Genomic DNA, 20,429 nt, shown 5'->3' on the forward strand with positions numbered 1-20,429 from the left:
CAACAACACATAGGTTAGCAAAACAAAGAAAAAACTAGACTTTTTTATTTCTAAATTATATTTTCTTTAATGCCAACTGTTTTAAATTTCAATTAATTGGTAATTAAATTTCAATATATTCAAAATAATTAAATTTCAATCCTTAGAAATTAAAAGATACACAATTAAAATTAAAGTATTAATTCAAATAATTTGCAAAGATAAAAGTAAAATCTCTCTTTTCTTCTGCTCTTTATGTGAGTCAAAATTTCCGCTATTTTTCTAATTTTCTATTTTTCTAATATTTTCTAAGATGAATAAAAGTTATTAATTTAGACTGAGTAATTTCTTGCGATAACACCGGACCTTTTTCCTATGGCAAGCAAAATTCAACAACACATAGGTTAGCAAAACAAAGAAAAAACTAGACTTTTTTATTTCTAAATTATATTTTCTTTAATGCCAACTGTTTTAAATTTCAATTAATTGGTATTTCTAAAAATTTAAAATATTTTCCAATAAAACATGAAACCAAACAATTCGGGAACACCACCGGGATTATTTTTGAAATTTCAGATTTTTTTTTTTTTTTTTTTTTTTTAACGCCAAGCATTATCACGTTATATAAAAGTAGTGAAGGAGTGTGGTTACCTTGGCTGTAGACTTGTTTCAATTGGAAAGTGGACAAGAAACATAGCTCTAATGTCAAGTAAAGGTAAAAGATCCCCAAGGAATTAAAAGATACACAATTAAAATTAATTAAAATTATTGATAGACAGGTGCTTACAGCCAAGGAGAATTTCCACAAGAAATTGTAGATCGCTGCCGTGTACAGCTGAAAAAAACTGGTCAGCTTCAAAGTTTCACAATTAGGGGAATCCCCAACCTTTGAAGACTTTAAATATTCTAGTACTTGGACCATGACACCCGACGGTCAGAAATCGCTCGTAAAAAATTTTATACGACGTTAGTTAGATGCCGCTTGCTGTTAAATAGAAGAAGAAGAAGAAGATGCCAAACAAATTTCAAGCCGAGGATGGGTAGAAGGTAAGTAATGCTCAGAAGTGGCTTCCGCTTCTGAAAATTCGTCCTAACTGCCCCCGTAGCCCAAGGTACTTTCCCAATAGGTTTTAAGCACATCGATCAAACAAAAAAGTTTTATTACCTGACAAGAAATTCCATAAACAGGTTTTTTTTCAGACTGCTACTAAAATGTCAAGATTTTTGTGGTTTGTCTAATCTTTTTGTTTTAAGTTTCACCTTAGTCCAGCATCTTGATTACAGTTTGGGTTTTACAATGGTGGAGTCGAAATCATTGGTTCGGGGTCTACTCTGCCCCTCCAGGTAATAATTGAAAAACAGTGCCTAAAAAATACTTTTCTTTAGGCTTCAGAATTGGAAGAAAACCAGATGAAAAAATAATAGAATGGTCACAAAATGAAGAATATAATTTCCCAAGCGCATTTCTGTTATCCCTCTCTCAATTTGCAACAGTTCTTGAATATCCAATCTGAATTTTTTTTTTCTTAGGATTAGAAACTGTCAGTGCCCGAAGTGTTTTGAGATTATTAGTAATATGAAGACCAAGGCACCGAAAAGAAGAGACAGGGAATAGAGGAAAACCACAGTTAAGGGGGAGACTCGCATTCGAATTGAACGAAATATATTCGCACTTATCAACGTTCAGCATAAGCCCAATCCGTCTGAACTGGTCTGAGATCCAGCTGAGAGAATGCGAGAGCTCAGTCCTAGAAAGACTGACAAGGAGAACATCGTCCGTATAAGCGAGATACGATACATCAATTCCATCAGAAATGAAAATGAAACCACTTGACTCTGTCTCACAATTTTAATTTTTAAAAGACCAAAACTTCACCATAAAGAGCGAGGCGTTAAGGAGGGGACAGCCCATTTCATATACGGATTAGTTTCTATTCGTTTTAATGTCGCTCCTTACTTTCAGTTAAAAAGACTTATTTTTTTTTCATTTAATACCAATAAGCGAAGGAAGCGTAGTTTCTTGCTACCTACTCCCTGCAGTTTAAGGGAGTCACACTCACGGCAGGTACAATGGCCCATGCGACAAGAAAATCCCCTCTTCTGCTCGCATATTAGTAAAATTGAATTATATTCAGATTATTAAATCTAGTTAAAAAGGCAGTACGGTAATACTGCACCTTATATGAGTGAGTAAAAGTATCCAATGGTAAAATAGTCCATAAATATTAATTTATTTATATTAATTTATTATTATTTCTTAATAATAAATATTATAATATACTTAATAATAAATATTATCATAAATATTAATTTATCATTTCACTTATTGTTAAACTGACGGTCACTGCAATACATTGAAATTTATTCTAAATTTAATCCGGCTTAAAACTCATGTAGATGTTCATAGGTCTATGTATTGTTGAATTTTGCTTGTCATTCGAAAAAGGTCTGGTGTTATCGCAAAAAATTACTGAGTCTAAATTCATAACCCCTATTCATCTTAGAAAAAAAATTGTCCCATAGGCATATTTGGATCCCTGTCCACCAGTGCAGACAGAAGCACTGTCCACAGATAGCGCCAATGGGTCCCTATTATGGCAAAATTCACTCTGCGTTGTTTTAATTTACTTTATACAGTTTAGTACTTTCTCCTAACATAGCAAATGAACAAATAACGTTTACCTAAAAGATAATGCAGTAAGATGAAGTTTTATTGCATTAATTGGCAATAGCATTTGTATTCCTATGTTTGTGTATTTTCATTCAAAAAGTTGAAACAACGACAAACTTACTCCAACTCCTCTAGGATTTGAAAAACACATTTCATCCCCTTTCCTCCCTCCTCGTAAATTTTTGCGAATTGACAACGTTGATGGCCTCAGCCTTACAGAAGGCCAACAATTATGCAGATTGTCTATCGATTTATTTGAACAGCATTCCCCTTTCCAAGTTGAAAAGCAGGAAGTTTTACCCACATAAAAACTTAGGAATAAACTCTTAGAGAGCTTTTAGGGTGATATCTTCGAAGTCATGATTTTTTAGAAGTTGGCCATAGTTTCTACAGTTGGGTATTGATTTCTATGGTATGGCCTTGATTTCTAGGGTTGGTCCTGATTTATACAGTTTGGTCATTATTTTTATAAATATATCCGCATCTTAATAGGATGGCTTTAATTTCTACAGTTTGATCTTAATCTATATGAATTAATCAGGAATTCTATGTATTGCTCATGATTTCTATAGTTTTGTATTGATGTCATTTGCGTGGAACGGATTTTCAGGGTTAATCCTTATTTTCATGATTTTGTCTGTATTTAAATGAAATAATTATGAGTTCTAATAATACATCCATAACTTTTAAAACACTTGTCCAGAATTTTGAAAAAAAACAACTCTAAGGTGAAAACCAACAAAAAAGAAGGTACTTATGAAAAAAACTTTTATGGTGAAACGTAACAAAACAGAACACTTTGAATTTTTTTTTAAATTGAAACATAAGATAAGAGAATACACTTTCAAAACAATACATTTAAGGTGGAACCCAACAAAACAGAAGACACTTTGAAAAAAATAAGGTGAAACTTAACAAACAGAAGAGACCCTAAAATCAACATCTCTTAAAGTGAAACGTAACAAAACAGAAGACACATTGAAAAAAAAAACTTTAGATGAAACCTAGAGAAACAGAATATTAATAAAAACACTTAATATAATGCAAAAATAAACGTGAAAGCTAACATAATTAAATATACTTTGAAAACAAAACATTTAAGATGAAACCCAACAAAGGTTAAGACACTGACAAAAATTAGGTGAAACCTAACAAAACAGAAGACACTATGAAAATCTTTTTAAGGTAAAACGTAACAAAACAGAAGACACTTTGAAAATAAAACTTTTAAGGTGAAACCTAACAGAACAGTACACTTTGGAAGAAAAAATATTTAAGGTGAAATAAAACTTTTATGGTGAAACCTAACAAAACAGAACACTTTCGAAACAAACATGTAGGGTAAAATGTAACAAAAAAAGAAGACCTAAAAAAAACTTTTAATGTGAAACCTAACAAAACAGAACACTTTGAAAAAAACGGTGAAACGTAAAAAAACACAACACTGAAAAAAACAAAAAAAAAACTGAAAAAAGGTGAAACGTAAAAAAACACAACACTGAAAAAAACAACTTTGGTGTGGTCCGGATTTCCAGTGTTAACGCTGATTTTCATGAAATTGTGTGGATATCTATGCAATTCTTATGATTTCTATAAATTCACTCAGAACTTGTGAGACAATTGTCCAGAACTTCGAAATAAAAAATAACTCTAAAATGAAACTCTGTTTTGTTACTTTTCACCTTAAAATATTACACGACAAGACACTACTGAAATATTCCAACTCTTGCATTTCAACGAATGAAATTCAAAACTAACTTTGAAAAAACAAGAGAATGTAACTGTGACATGGTAAACCATGACAAAACACTACTGATATATTCCAACTCTTGCATTTCACGAAAGAAATCAAAAATGAACTTTGAAAAATCAAGTGAGTATAAGTGTGACTATTTAAACCACGTCAAGACACATCTGAAATATTCCAACTTTTTCATTTCAACGAAAGAAAGTCAAAAGGAACTTTGAAAAAAGAAGAGAATGGAACTGTTACATTGTAAACCATGACAAAACACAACTGATAGATGCAAACTCTTGCATTTCAATGAAATAAATCCAAAATGAACTTTGAAAAATCATAAGAATATAACGGCGACAAGGTAAGCCATGACAAAACACTACTGAAACCCAACTCTTGCATTTCAATAAAAGAAATTCAGAATGAACTTTAAAATATCGAGAGAATGCAACTCTGACAAGGTAAACCACAACAAAACACTACTGAAATATTCAAGCTCTTGTATTCAGCGATAGAAATTCAAAATGAACTTTGAAAAATTAACAGAATGTAACTGTGACAAGGTAAGTCATGACAAAACTCTACTGAAATATTCAAACTCTTGCATCTAATGAAAGAAATTCAAAATGAAATTTTAAAAATCAAGCAAATGTAACTGTGACAAGGTAAACCACAACAAAACACTACTGAAATATTCCAACTCTTGCATTTCAATGAAAGAAATCCACAATGAACTTTGAAAATCAAGAGAATGTAACTGTGACATGGTAAGCCACGACAAAACACTACTGAAATATTTCAACTCTTGCATTTTAATGAAAGAAATTCAAAATGAACTTTGAAAAATCAAGAAAATGTAACTGTAACAAGGTAAACCACAACAAAACACTACTGAAATATTCCAGCTCTTGCATTTCAACGATAGAAATTAAAAATGAACTTTGAAAAATTAAGAGAATGTTGCTGTGACAAGGAAAGCCATCACAAAACACTATTGAAATATTAAAACTCTTGCATCTGACGATAGAAATTCAAATTCAACTTTGAAAAATCAAGTGAATACAAGTATGATCAGCTAAACCATGACAAGACACTACTGAAATATTCCAACTCTTGCATTTCAACGAAAGAAATTCAAAATGAACTTTGAAAAAGTAAGAGAATATAACTGTTACATGGTAAACCATTACAAAACACGATCGAAATAGGCTAGGTCTTGCATATCAACGAAAGAATTCATAAATGATCTGTGAATATTCAAGAGAAAGTAAGTTTGAAATGGAGTACCAAGACAAATGGCAACTAAAAAATTTTAGATTTTTCATCACAACGTACTAAATTCAAAAGAATCTTTGACAACTCAATAGACTGTAAGAGTGTCAATATAAGTTACGTCAAGATACTTTTGAAATATTCCCACTCTTGCATTTAAACGACTGAAATCCAAAAGGAACTTTGAAAAAACAAGAGAATGTAACTGTGACATGGTAAACCATGACAAAACACTACTGAAATATTCCAACTCTTGCATTTCAACGAAAGATATCCAAAATTAACTTTGAAAAATCAAGAGAATGTAACTGTAACAAGGTAACCCATGACAAAAGACTACTGAAATAATCCAACTCCTGCATTTCAATGAAAGAAATTCAAAATGAACTTTGAAAAATCAAGAAAATGTAACTGTGACAAGGTAAAACCACAACAAAACACTACTGAAATATTCCAGCTCTTGCATTTCAACGATAGAAATTCAAAATAAACTTTGAAAAATTAAGAGAATGTAACTGTGACAAGGTAAGTCATGAAAAAAACACTACTGAAATATTCAAACTCTTGCATCTCACGAAAGAAATTCAAAATGAACTTTGAAAAATCAAGAAAATTTAACTGTGATAAGTTAAACCACAACAGAACACTACTGAAATATTCCAACTCTTGCATTTCAATGAAAGAAATCCACAATGAACTTTGAAAATCAAGAGAATGTAACTGTGACATGGTAAATCACGACTAAACACTACTGATATATTCCAACTCTTTAATTTCAATGAAATAAATCCAAAAGTAACTTTGAAAAATCAAGAGAATATAAGTGTGACAGGGTAAACCATGACAAAACACTACTCAATTATTCCAACTCTTGCATTTCAACGAAAGAAATCCAAAATGAACTTGGAAAAATCAAGTGAATGTCGTTGAGACAAGGTAAACCACGATAAAACACTACTGAAATAATCCAACTCTTGCTTTTCACGAAAGAAATCCAAAATGAACTTTGAAAAATTAAATGAATATAATTGTGACAAGGTAAGCCATGACAAAACACTACTTAAATAAATAATTCAACTCTTTCATTTCAATTAAATAATCTAAAAACAAATACAGAAATATCAAGACACTGTACTGTGACTCGGTAAAACACAACAAAACACTCAGTGTATTTTACGGTCAATTTATTCAGCAAAAGAAATAAAAAATGATCTTTGAAACACAAGGAGAACGGCACTGTATAAAGGTAAGTCATAACAAATATATAATTAAGTTATTACAATCTTGTATCTATCTACATAAATTAACAATGAGCACTGAAAAATTAGAAGATTATACCTTCGACAAGATAAACTACGACAAAACACTACTGAAATATTCCAACTCTTGCATTTCAATGAAAGAAATGTACAATGAACTTTGAAAAATCAAGAAAATGTAACTGTGACAAGGTAAACCACAACAAAATACTACTGAAATATTCCAACTCTTGCATTTCAATGAAAGAAATTCAAAATAAACTTTGAAAAATCAAGAAAATGTAACTGTGACAAGGTAAACCACGACAAAACACTACTGAAATAATCCAACTCTTGCATTTCAATGAAAGAAATTCAAATGAAATTTGAAAAATCAAGAGAATGAAAGTGTGACAGGGTAAACCACGACAAAACACTACTGAATTATTCCAACCCTTGTTTTTCAACGAAAGAAATCCAAAATGAACTTTGAATAATAAAGAAAAGGTAGTTGAGACAAGTTAAACCACGATAAAACACTACTGAAATAATGCAACTCTTTCTTTTCACGAAAGAAATAAAAAATGAACTTTGAAAAATGAAGAGAATGTAACTGTGACAAGGTAAACCATGACAAAACACTACTGAAATATTCCAACTCTTGCATGTCCATTAAAGAAATCAAAATGAACTTTGAAAAATCAAGAGAATGTAACTGCGAACAGGTAAGCCATGACAAAACACTAGTGAAATAATCTACTTCTTGCATTTCAATGAAAGAAATTCAAAATGAACTTTGAAAAATTCAAGAAAATGTAACTGTGACAATTTAAACCACAAAAAAACGGTACTAAGGTAATCCAGCTCGTTCATTTCAAAAATTAAAATTCAAAAAGATCTTTGTAAATTAAAGGAACTCTAGCTACGACAATTTAAGTCAGGAAAAAACACCCTTGAAGTATTCTAACCCTTGCACATCACGAAATAAATTCAAATGTACCTTGAAAAATAAAGAAACTGAAAGTGTGAGAAGGTAAACAAAGATCTAACACTACTGAAATATTCCAACTCTAGCATTTCAACGATAGAAATCCAAAACTAGCTTAGAAAAATCGAGAGCCTGTAATTTTGACATCATAAATCATTACAAGACACTACTAAAATATTCTAACTCTTGCATTTCAATGAAAGAAATTCAAAATGAACTTTAAAAAATCGAGAGAATGTACCGGCGACAAGATAATGCATGACAAAACACTACAGAAATATTCCAACTCCCGTATTTCAATGAAAGAAATTCAAAATGAAATTTGAAAAATCAAGAGAATGTAACTGTGACAAGATAAAGCACACAAAAACACTACTGACTGTGATATGGTAAACCATAACAAAACACTACTGAAATATTCCAGCTCCTGCATTAAAACGAAAAGATCCAAAATGAAATTTGAAAAATCAAGAGAATGTAACTGTGACAAGGTAAGTCATGACAAAACACTACTGAAATAATCCAACTCTTGCATCTCAATGAAAGAAATTCAAAATGAACTTTGAAAAATCAAGAGAATATAACTGTGACATGGTAAACCACGACAAAACACCACTGAAATATAACAACTCTTGCGTTTCAACGAAAGAAATTCAAAATAAACTTTTAAAAATAATGAGAATGTAACTGTTAGATGGTAAACCATAACAAAACACTACTGAAATTTTCCAACTCTTGCATTTCATGAAAGAAATTCAAAATGAAGTTCACAGCATCAAGATAATTTAACTTTAACTAGTTAAACTACGAAAAAATACTTGCTAAATAATCAAACTCATTCATTTCAACGAAATAAATTCAAAAAGTACTTTGAAAAATCAAGAGAATATAACTGTAGCAGGGTAAACAACAATGGAACACTACTGAAAAAATCAAACTCTTGCATTTCAACGAAAGATACACAAAATTAGCTTACAAAAATTAATGGAATTTAACTGTTACATGGTAAACCACGATAAAACACTACTGAAAAATTCCAACTCTTGCATTTCAATTAAATAAATCCAAGACAAATTTTGAAAATTCAAGGGCGTGTAACTGTGATAAGGTAAACCACGACAAAATACTACTGAAATAAATAATTCACCTCTTGCATTTTAATGAAAGAAATTATAAATGAACTTTGAAAAATCAATAAAATGTACCTCTACATGGTAAATCAAGACAGAACACTACTTAAATAATCTAACCCCTGCATTTCAATGAAATATATTCAGAATAAACTTTTAAAAAATTAACAGAACGTAACTATAAAAATTTAAGTCTTGACATAACAATAATGAAGCTTTCAAACCCTTGCATCTCAGAAAATAAATTCAAAATTTGCTTTGAAAATTCAAGCTAACATAACTGTGACATAGTAAGTAACGAAATGACACTACTGACATAATCCAGATATATAATTGAAATGAATAAAATGCACAAATAACAATGAAAATTAAGAGAATGCGACTGTGATAAAGGAAGCACCGACAAAATACTAGTGAAATGTTTAAGCTCTTGCATCTCAATGATAGAAATTCAAAATGAACTTCGACAAATAAGGAAAATGTAAGTGTGACAAGGTAAACTACAACAAAACAATACTGAAATAATCAAACTATTGCATTTCAATGAAATAAATCAAAAAAGAACTTTGAAAAATCAAAAGAATGTAAGTATGACATTGTAAAGTACAATAAAAGACTGATGAAATCTTCCAAAAATTGCATGTCAACGAAAGAAATTCAAAATTAATTTTAAAAAATAAAGAGAATGTTGCAGTGACACGGTAAAGTTTAACAAAACATAACTAAAACATTCCAACTCTTTCATTTCAACGAAATAAATTAAAAATTAACTTTGAATAAAAAAGAGAATGTAACTGTTACAAGGTAAACCACGACAAAACACTACTGAAATATTCTAACTTTTGCATTTCAACGAAAGAAATTCAAAATGAACTTTGAAAAATCAAGTGAATATAACTGTGACAAGGTAAGCCATGAAAAAACACTACTGAAATAATACAACTCCTGCATTTCAATGAAAGAAATTCAAAATGAAATTTGAAAAATCAAGAAAATGTAACTGTGACAAGGTAAAACCACGACAAGACACTACTGAAATATTCCAGCTCTTGCATTTCAACGAAAGAAATTCAAAATGAACTTTGAAAAATTAAGAGAATGTAACTGTGACAAGGTAAGTCATGAAAAAAACACTACTGAAATATTCAAACTCTTGCAACTCATGAAAGAAATTCAAAATGAACTTTGAAAGATCAAGAAAATTTAACTGTGACAAGGTAAACCAAAACATAACACTACTGAAATATTCCAACTCTTGCATTTCAATGAAAGAAATCCACAATGAACTTTGAACAATCAAGAGAATGTAACTGTGACATGGTAAATCACGACAAAACACTACTGAAATATTCCAACTCTTGCATTTCAATGAAAGAAATTCAAAAGTAACTTTGAAAAATCAAGAGAATATAACTGTGACAAGGTAAACTACGACATAACAGTATACAAATATTCCCGACCTTACATTTCAACGCAAGAAATTCCACAATGGACTTTTAAAAATCCAGTAAATGTAGCTGAGACAATGTCAATCACGACAAAACCCCACTTAAACGTTTAGACTCTCTTATTTCACGAAAAGAATCCAAAATGAACTTTGAAAAATCAAGTGAATATAACTGTGACAAGGTAAGCCATGACAAAACACTACTGAAATAAATAATTCAACTCTTGCATTTCAATGAAAAAAATTCAAAATAAACTTTGAAAAATCAAGAAAATGTAACTGTGACAAGGTAAACCACAACAAAACACTACTGAAATATTCCAGCTCTTGCATTTCAACAATAGAAATTCAAAATGAACTTTGAAAAATTAACAGAATGTAACTGTGACAAGGTAAGTCTTGACAAAACACTACTGAAATATTCAAACTCTTGCATCTCACGAAAGAAATTCAAAATAAACTTTGAAAAATCAAGAAAATGTAACTGTGACAAGGTAAACCACGATAAAACACTACTGAAATAATCCAACTCTTGCATTTCAATTAAAGAATTGCACAATGAACTTTTAAAATCAAGAGAATGTAACTCTGACATGGTAAACCATAACAAAATACTACTGAAATAATCCAACTCTTGCATTTCAGTGAAAGAAAATCAAAATAAACATAGAAAAATCAAGAAAATGTAACTGTGACAAGGTAAACCACGAAAAAACAGTACTGAAATAATCCAACTCTTGCATTTCAATGAAAGAAATTCAAATGAACTTTGAAAAATGAAGAGAATGAAAGCGTGACAGGGTAAACCACGACAAAACACTACTGAATTATTCCAACCCTTACATTTCAAAGAAAGAAATCCAAAATGAACTTTGAAAAATCAAGAGAATGTAGTTGTGACAAGGTAAACCACGATAAAACACTACTGAAATAATCCAACTCTTTCTTTTCACGAAAGAAATCCAAAATGAACTTTTAAAAATCAAGATAATGTAACTGTGACAAGGTAAACCATGACAAAACACTACTGAAATATTCCAACTCTTGCATGTCCATGAAATAAATTCAAAATGAACTTTGAAACATCAAGAGAATGTAACTGCGAACAGGTAAGCCATGACAAAACACTAGTGAAATAATCTACTTCTTGCATTTCAATGAAAGAAATTCAAAATGAACTTTGAAAAATCAAGAAAATGAAACTGTGACAAGTTAAACAACAACAAAACACTACTGAAATATTCCAGCTCTTGCATTTCAACGATAGAAATTCAAAATGAACTTTGAAAAATTAAGAGAATGTAACTGTGACAAGGTAAGTCATGACAAAACACTGCTGAAATATTCAAACTCTTGCATCTCACGAAAGAAATTCAAAATGAACTTTGAAAAATCAAGACAATGAAACTGTGACAAGGTAAACACCAACAAAACACTACTGAGGCATTCCAGCTCTTGCATTTCAAAGATAGAAATTCAAAAAGAACTTTAAAAAATTAAGAAAATGTTGCTGCGACAAGGAAAGTCAGGAAGAAACACTGCTGAAGTATTCTAACTCTTGCATATCAAGAAATAAATTCAAAATTAACTTTGAAAAATTAAGAAAATGTAACTGTGACAAAGTAAACCACAACAAAACACTACTGAAATATTCCAACTCTTGCATTTCAATGAAAGAAATGCACAATTAACTTTGAAAATCAAGAGACTTTAACTCTGACATGGTAAACCATAACAAAATACTACTGAAATAATCCAACTCTTGCATTTCAATGAAAGAAATTAAAAATAAACTTTGAAAAATCAATATAATGTAACTGTGACAAGATAAACCACGACATAACACTACTGAAATAATCCAACTCTTGCATTTCAATGAAAGAAATTCAAATGAACTTTGAAAAATCAACAGAATGAAAGTGTGACAGGGTAAACCACGACAAAACACTACTGAAATATTCCAACCCTTGCATTTCAACGAAAGAAATCCAAAATGAACTTTGAAAAATCAAGAAAATGTAGTTGTGACAAGGTAAACCACGATAAAACACTACTGAAATAATCCAACTCTTTCTTTTCACGAAAGAAATCCAAAATGAACTTCGAAAAATCAAGAGAATGTAACTGTGACAAGGTAAACCATGACAAAACACTACTGAAATATTCCAACTCTTGCATTTCCATGAAAGAAATCCAAAATGAACTTTGAAAAATCAAGAGAATGTAACTGCGAACAGGTAAGCCATGACAAAACACTAGTGAAATAATCTACTTCTTGCATTTCAATGAAATAAATCCAAAATGAACTTTGAAAAATCATGAAAATGAAACTGTGACAAGGTAAACCACAACAAAACACTACTGAAATATTCCAGCTCTTGCATTTCAACGATAAAAATTCAAAATGAACTTTGAAAAATAAAGAGAATGTAACTGTGACAATTTAAGTCATGAAAAAACACTGCTTAAATATTCTAACTCTTGCATCTCAAGAAAGAAACTCAAAATGAACTTTGAAAAATCAAGAAAATGAATATGTGAAACGGTAATAACAAAATAAACGCTAGTGAGATAATCCAACTCTTGCATTTAAAAAATAGAAATACAAAAATAACTTTGAAAAACAAACAGAATATTGCTGTGACAAATAAAGTCATGACGAAACACTATTGAAATATTCTAACACTTGCATCTAACGAAAGAAATTCAAATGAACTTTGAAAAATAAAGAGACTGAAAGTTTGACAGGGTAAAACATAACAAAACGCTACTGAATTATTCCCACTCTTGCATTTCAACGAAAGAAATACAAAATAAACTTTGAAAAATCAATAGAATGTAACTGAGACAATGTAAGTCATGAAAATACACTACAGAAATAATCAAACTCTTGCATTTCAATGAAAGAAATTCAAAATAAATTTAAAAAAAAAAAGAAAATGTAACTGTGACAAGGTAAGCCACAACAAAACACTACTGAAATATTCAAGCTCTTGTATTTCAACGATAGAAATTCAAAATGAACATTGAAAAATTAAGAGAATGTAACTGTAAAAAGGTAGGTCATAACAAAACACTACTGAAATATTCAAACTCTTGTATCTCACGAAAGAAATTCACAATGAACTTTAAAAAATCAGGAAAATGTAACTGTGACAAGGTAAACCACAACAAAACACTACTGAAATATTCCAACTCTTGCAATTCAGCTAAAAAAATGCAAAATTAAGTTTTAAGATCAAGAAACTGTAACTGTGACAATTTAAATCAATACAAAACACTAGTGAAATAATACTACACTCACATTTAAATTAAGTAAACTAAAAAATGAACTTTGACAAATAAGTAAAATGTACATGTGACAAGGTAAACAACGACAAAACACTATTGAAATTAACCAACTCTTTCATTTAAACGAGGGTTATTCAAAATTAACTTTGAAAAATCATTAGAATGTAACGGAGACAAGGTAATCCAAGACAAAACACTACTGAAATATTCCAACTCTTGCATTTCAATGAAAAAAATTCAAAAGGAACTTTGAAAAATCAAGAAAATGAAACTGTGACAAGGTAAGCCATAACAAAACACTACTGAAATAATCAAGCTCCGTTATTTCAACGATAGAAATCCAAAATTAAAATTGAAATATCAAGATAATTTTAGGGGGACAAGGTAGGTTTTGATATTACAGCTATTTAATATCACTAAAGAAATTAAAAATTACCTTTGAAAAATCAAGATAGTATAACTGTGACTATGTAAACGACGACAAGACACAACTGATATATTCAAGCTATTGCATTTCACGATAGAAATTCACAATGAACTTTGAAAAAACAAGAGAATGTAACTGTTACATGGTAAACCATGACAAAACACTACTGATATATGCCAACTCTTGCATTTCACGAAAGAAATCCAAAATGAACTTTGAAAAATCAAGAGAATGTAAGTGTGACAAGGTAAACCACGACAAAACACTACTGAAATATTCTAACTTTTGCATTTCAACGAAAGAAATTCAAAATGAACTTTGAAAAATCAAGTGAATATAACTGTGACAAGGTAAACTATGTCAAGATACTACTGAAATATTCCAACTCCTTCATTTCAACGAATGAAAGGCACAATGAACTTTGACAAAACAATAGACTAGAACTGTGACATGGTAAACCATGACAAAACATTACTGAAATATTCAAACTCTTGTATCTCAACGATAGAAATCCAAAATGAAATTTGAAAAATAAAGAGAATGTAACTGAGACAAGGTAATCCATTACAAAACACAACTGAAATAGTCAAACTCGTGCATTTCAATAATAGAAATTCAAAATAAACTTTGAAAAATCAAGAAAATGTAACTCCTAAATGATAAACCACAACTAAACACTACTGAAATAATCTATCTCTTGCATTTCAAAGATGGATATTCGAAATGAACTTTGAAAAATTAACAGAATGTAACTGTAACAAAGTAAGTCATGATAAAAAACTACTGAAATATTCCAACTCTTGTATCTCAATGAATGAAATCCAAAATGAACATTGAAAATCAAGAGAATATAACTGTGAAATGGTAAACCACGACAAAAAACTACTGAAATATTCCAGTTCTTGCATTTCACTGCAATAAATTCCAAAAGGAAATTTTAAAAAAAATGAGATTGTAACTGTGACAAGGTAAAACACAATAAAACAATACTGAAACATTCCAAATCTTGCTTTTCACGAAAGAAATCCAAAATGAACTTTGAAAAATCAATAGAATGTAACTGCGACAAGGTAAGTCATGACAAAACACTACTGAAATATTCCAACTCTTGCATTTCAATGAAAAAAATTCAAAATAAACTTAAAAAAATCAAGAAAATGTAACTGTGACAAGGTAAGCCACAACAAAACACTACTGAAATATTCCAGCTCTTGTATTCAACGATAGAAATTCAAAATGAACTTTGAAAAATTAACAGAATGTAACTGTGACAAGTTAAGTCATGAAAAAACACTGTTAAAATTTTCAAACTCTTGCATATCACGAAATAAATTCAAAATTAGCTTTGAAAATTCAAGAAACCGTAACTGTGACAAGGTAAACCATGACAAAACACTACTGAAATATTCCAACTCTTGCATTTCAATGAAAAAAATTCAAAATGAACTTTGAAAAATCAAGTGAATATGACTGTGACAAGGTAAACCATGACAATACACTACTTAAATATTCCAACTCTTTAATTTCAACGAAAGAAATTCAAAAGGAACTTTGAAAAATCAAGAGAATTTAATTGTGACATGATAAACCATGATACAACACTACTGAAATATTTCAGCTCTTTCATTTCAATGAAGGAAAACCAAAAGGAGCTTTGAAAAATCAAGAGAACATAACAGAACCAAGGCAACCTATGAAAAAACACTACTGAAGTATTACACATCCTACATTTAAATTAAAGAAGTTCAAAATAAACTTAGAAAAATCAAGAAACTGTAACTGTGAAAAGGTAAGCCACAACAAAACACTACTGAAATAAACCAGCTCTTGCACTTCAACGATATAAATTCAAAATGAACTTTGAAAAACTAAGAGAATGTAACTGAAAATAGGTAAGCCATGACAAAACACTACTGAAACCCAACTCTTGCATTTCAATGAAAGAAATTCAAAATAAACTTTGAAAAATCTAGAAAATGTAACTGTACAAGGTAAACCACCACAAAACCCTACTGAACTATTCAAACCCTTGCATTTCAGTTAAAGAAATTCAGAATGAACTTTTAAAAAATTAACAGAACGTAAATATAACAATGTAAGTCTTGAAATAACAATACTGAAATTTTCAAACTCTTGCATCTAACAAAATAAATTCAAAACTAGACTTTTAAATTCAAAAAACTATAACTGTGACATAGTAAACAAAGAAATAACACTACTGAAATATTACAACTATTGCAATTCAATGATAGAAATGCACACTAAAGTTTTAAAATCAAGAGAATGTAACTGTGACATGGTAAACCATGACAAAACACTACTGAAATATTCCAACTTTTGCATTTCAACGAAAGAAATTCAAAAGGAACTTTGAAAAAACAAGAGAATGTAACTGTGACATGGTAAACCATGACAAAACACTACTGAAATATTCCAACTCTTGCATTTCAATAAAGAAATCCAAAATGAACTTTTAAAAATCAAGAGTATCTAAGTGTGACAATGTAAACTACGAAAAAACACTACTGAAATATTCAAACTTTTGCATTTCACCGAAATAAATTCAAAATGAACTTTGAAAAATCAAGTGAATATAACTGTGACAAGATAAACCACGACAAGACACTACTTAAATATTCCAACTCTTTCATTTCCACGAAAGAAATTCAAAATTAAATTTGAAAAATCAAGAGACTGTAATTGTGACATGGTAAACCATGATACAACACAACTGAAATATTCCAACTCTTGCATTTCAATGAAAGAAATCCAAAATTAACTTTGAAAAATCAAGAGAATATAACTGTAACAATGTAAGCCATGACAAAACACTACTGAAATAATCCAACTCCTGCATTTCAATGAAAGAAATTCAAAATGAACTTTCAAAAATCAAGAAAATGTAACTGTGACAAGGTAAACCACAACAAAAAACCCTACTGAAATAAACAATCTCTTGCATTTCAACGATAGAAATTCAAAATGAACTTTTAAAAAATTAAGAGAATGTAACTGTGACAAGGTAATTCATAAAAAAACACTACTGAAATATTCAAACTCTTGCATCTCACGAAAGAAATTCAAAATAAACTCTTAAAAATCAGGAGAATGTAACTGTGACAAGGTAAGCTACGACATAACACTAGTGAAATATTCAAACTCTTGCATTTCAATGAAAGAAATCCACAATGAACTTTGAAAATCAAGAGATTGTAACTGTGACATGGTAAACCACAACAAAACACTACTGAAATATTCCAACTCTTGCATTTCAATGAAAGAAATTCAAATGAACTTTGAAAAATCAAGAGAATGAAAGTGTGACAGGGTAAACCACGATAAAACACTACTGAAATAATCCAACTCTTTCATTTCAACGAAAGAAAATCAAAATGATCTTCTAAAAATTAAGATAATGTAAGTGTGACAAGGTAAATCGTGACAAAAAACTACTTAAACATTCCATGTCTTGAATGTCTACGAAAAAAATTCAAAAGGAACTTTGAAAAATTAATAGAATGTAACTGTGAACAGGTAAGCCATGACAAAACACTAGTGAAATAATCCACCTCTTGCATTTCAATGAAAGAAATTCAAAATGAACTTTGGAAAATCAAGAAAATATAACTGTGGCAAGGTAAACCACAACAAAACACTACTAAAATATTCCAGCTCTTGCATTTCAACGATAGAAATTCAAAATAAACTTTGAAAAATTAAGAGACTGTAACTGTGACAAGGTAAGTCATGACAAAACACTACTGAAATATTCAAACTCTTGCATCTGACGAAAGAAATTCAAATTGAACTTTGAAAAATCAAGTGAATACAAGTGTGACAAGGTAAACCATGACAAGACAATACCGAAATATTCCAACTCTTGCATTTCAACGAAAGAAATTCAAAATGAACTTTGAAAAAACAATAGAATGTAACTGTGACAAAGTAAACCATGACAAAACACTACTGATATATGCCAACTCTTGCATTTCACGATAGAAATCGAAAATGAACTTTGAAAAATCAAGAGAATCTAAGTGTGACAAGGAAAACCACGAAAAAACACTACTGAAATATTCCAAATTTTGCATTTCAACGAAAGAAATTCAAAATGAACTTTGATAAATAGAGTGAATATAACTGTGACAAGATAAACCATGACAAGACACTACTGAAATATTCCAACTCTTTCATTTCAACGAAAGAAATTCAAAAGGAACTTTGAAAAAACAAGAGAATGTAATTGTGTCATGATAAACCATGATACAACACTACTGAAATATTCCAACTCTTGCATTTCAATGAAAGAAAAACAAAAGGAACTTTGAAAAATCAAGAGAATATGACAAAAACAAGGCAACCTATGAAAAAACACTACTGTAATATTACAAATCCTGCTTTTCAACGAAAGAAGTTCAAAATTAAATTTGAAAAATCAAGAAAATGTAACTGTGAAAAGGTAAGCCACAAAAAAGCGCTACTGAAATAAACCAGCTCTTGCATTTCAACGATATAAATTCAAAATGAACTTTGAAAAATTAAGAGAATGTAACTGTGACAAGGTAAGCCATGACAAAACACTACTGAAATATTTAAACTCTTGCATCTCACGAAAGAAAATCAAAATGAACTTTGAAAAATCAAGAAACTGTAACTGTGACAAGGTAAACCACAACAAAACACTACTGAAATATTCCAACCCTAGCACTTCAATGAAAGAAATCCACAATGAACTTTGAAAATCAAGAGAATGTAACTGTGACATGGTAAACCAAGACAAAACACTACTGAAATGATTCGAATTTTGCATTTTAATTAAATAAATTCAAATGAACTTTGTAAAATAAATAGAATGTAAGTGTGACATTATAAACCAAGATATAACACTACAGAATTATTCCAACCCTTGCATTTCAACGAAAGAAATCCAAAATGAACTTTGAAAAATCAAGAGAATATAACCGCGACAAGGTAAGCCATGACAAAACACTACTGAAACCCAACTCTTGCATTTCAATGAAAGAAATTCAAAATAAATTCATTCATGACAAAACACTACTGTAATAATCCAACTCCTGCATTTCAATGAAAGAAATTCAAAATGAACTTTGAAAAATCAAGAAAATGTAACTGTGACAAGGTAAACCACAAGAAAACGCTACTGAAATATTCCAGCTCTTGCATTTCAACGATAGAAATTCAAAATGAACTTTGAAAAATTAAGAGAATGTAACTGTGACAAGGTCAGTCATAATAAAACACTACTGAAATATTCAAACTCTTGTATCTCACGAAAGAAATTCAAAATGAACTTTGAAAAATCAAGAGAATGTAACTGTGACAAGGTAAACAGCAACAAAACACTACAGAAATATTCCAACTCTTGCATTTCAATGAACGAAATGCACAATGAACTTTGAAAATCAAGAGAATGTAACTTTGAAATGGTAAATCACGACAAAACACTACTGAAATATTCCAACTCTTGCATTTCAATGAAAGAAATTCAAATGAACTTTGAAAAATCAAGAGAATGAAAGTGTGACAGGATAAACCACGAAAAAACACTACTGAAATATTCCAAATCTTGCTTTTCACGAAAGAAATCCAAAATAAAATTTGAAAAATCAAGAGAATGTAACTGAGACAAGGTAAGCCATGACAAAACACTACTGTAATATTCCAGTTCCTGCATTTCAATGAAAGAAATTAAGAATCAACTTTGAAATATCAAGATAATATAACTCTGACAAGGTAAAACACAACTAAACACTCCTTAAATAATCCGGCTGTTGTATTTCAACGATGGAAATTCAAAATTAACTTTGAAAAATTAACAGAATGTAACTGTGACAAGGTAAGTCATAATAAAAAACTACTGAAATATTCAAACTCTTGTATCTCTCGAAAGAAATTCAAATTGAACTTTGAAAAATCAAGAAAATGTAACAGTGACTAGATAAACCACAACAAAACACTACTGAAATATTCCAACTCTTGCATTTCAATGAAAGAAATTTCAAAATGAACTTTGAAAAATCAAGAGAATGTAACTGTGACAAGGTAAACCACGACAAAACACCACTGAAATAATTCAGTTAAGATTATTTAATAAGAGTTGTTATATTTCAGTAGTATTTTGTCGTGGTTAAGAGTTGGATTTTTTCATTAGGGTTTTTTCATGGTTTACCTTGTCACAGTTACATTCTCTTGATTTTTCAAAGTTCATTTTGGAATTTCTTTCATTG

General features: G+C 29.9%; 1 protein-coding gene across 1 annotated transcript in view; it reads left to right on the plus strand.

Annotated features, from left to right (window-relative positions):
- The first annotated feature begins 6,867 nt into the window (after positions 1-6,867).
- The window catches only part of LOC148947460 (putative 26S proteasome non-ATPase regulatory subunit 3), a 21,384-nt gene continuing 7,822 nt past the window's right edge, over positions 6,868-20,429 (plus strand). The window contains exon 1 of the mRNA XM_089095891.1: positions 6,868-6,906. Coding sequence (XP_088952017.1) covers positions 6,868-6,906 — 39 coding nt within the window. The remainder of the gene's footprint in view (positions 6,907-20,429) is intronic.

Source organism: Artemia sp. Qi Xiang Cuo, chromosome 10 (genome assembly GCF_049724085.1).
Source record: "Artemia sp. Qi Xiang Cuo chromosome 10, ASM4972408v1, whole genome shotgun sequence".
Taxonomy (NCBI): domain Eukaryota; kingdom Metazoa; phylum Arthropoda; class Branchiopoda; order Anostraca; family Artemiidae; genus Artemia; species Artemia sp. Qi Xiang Cuo.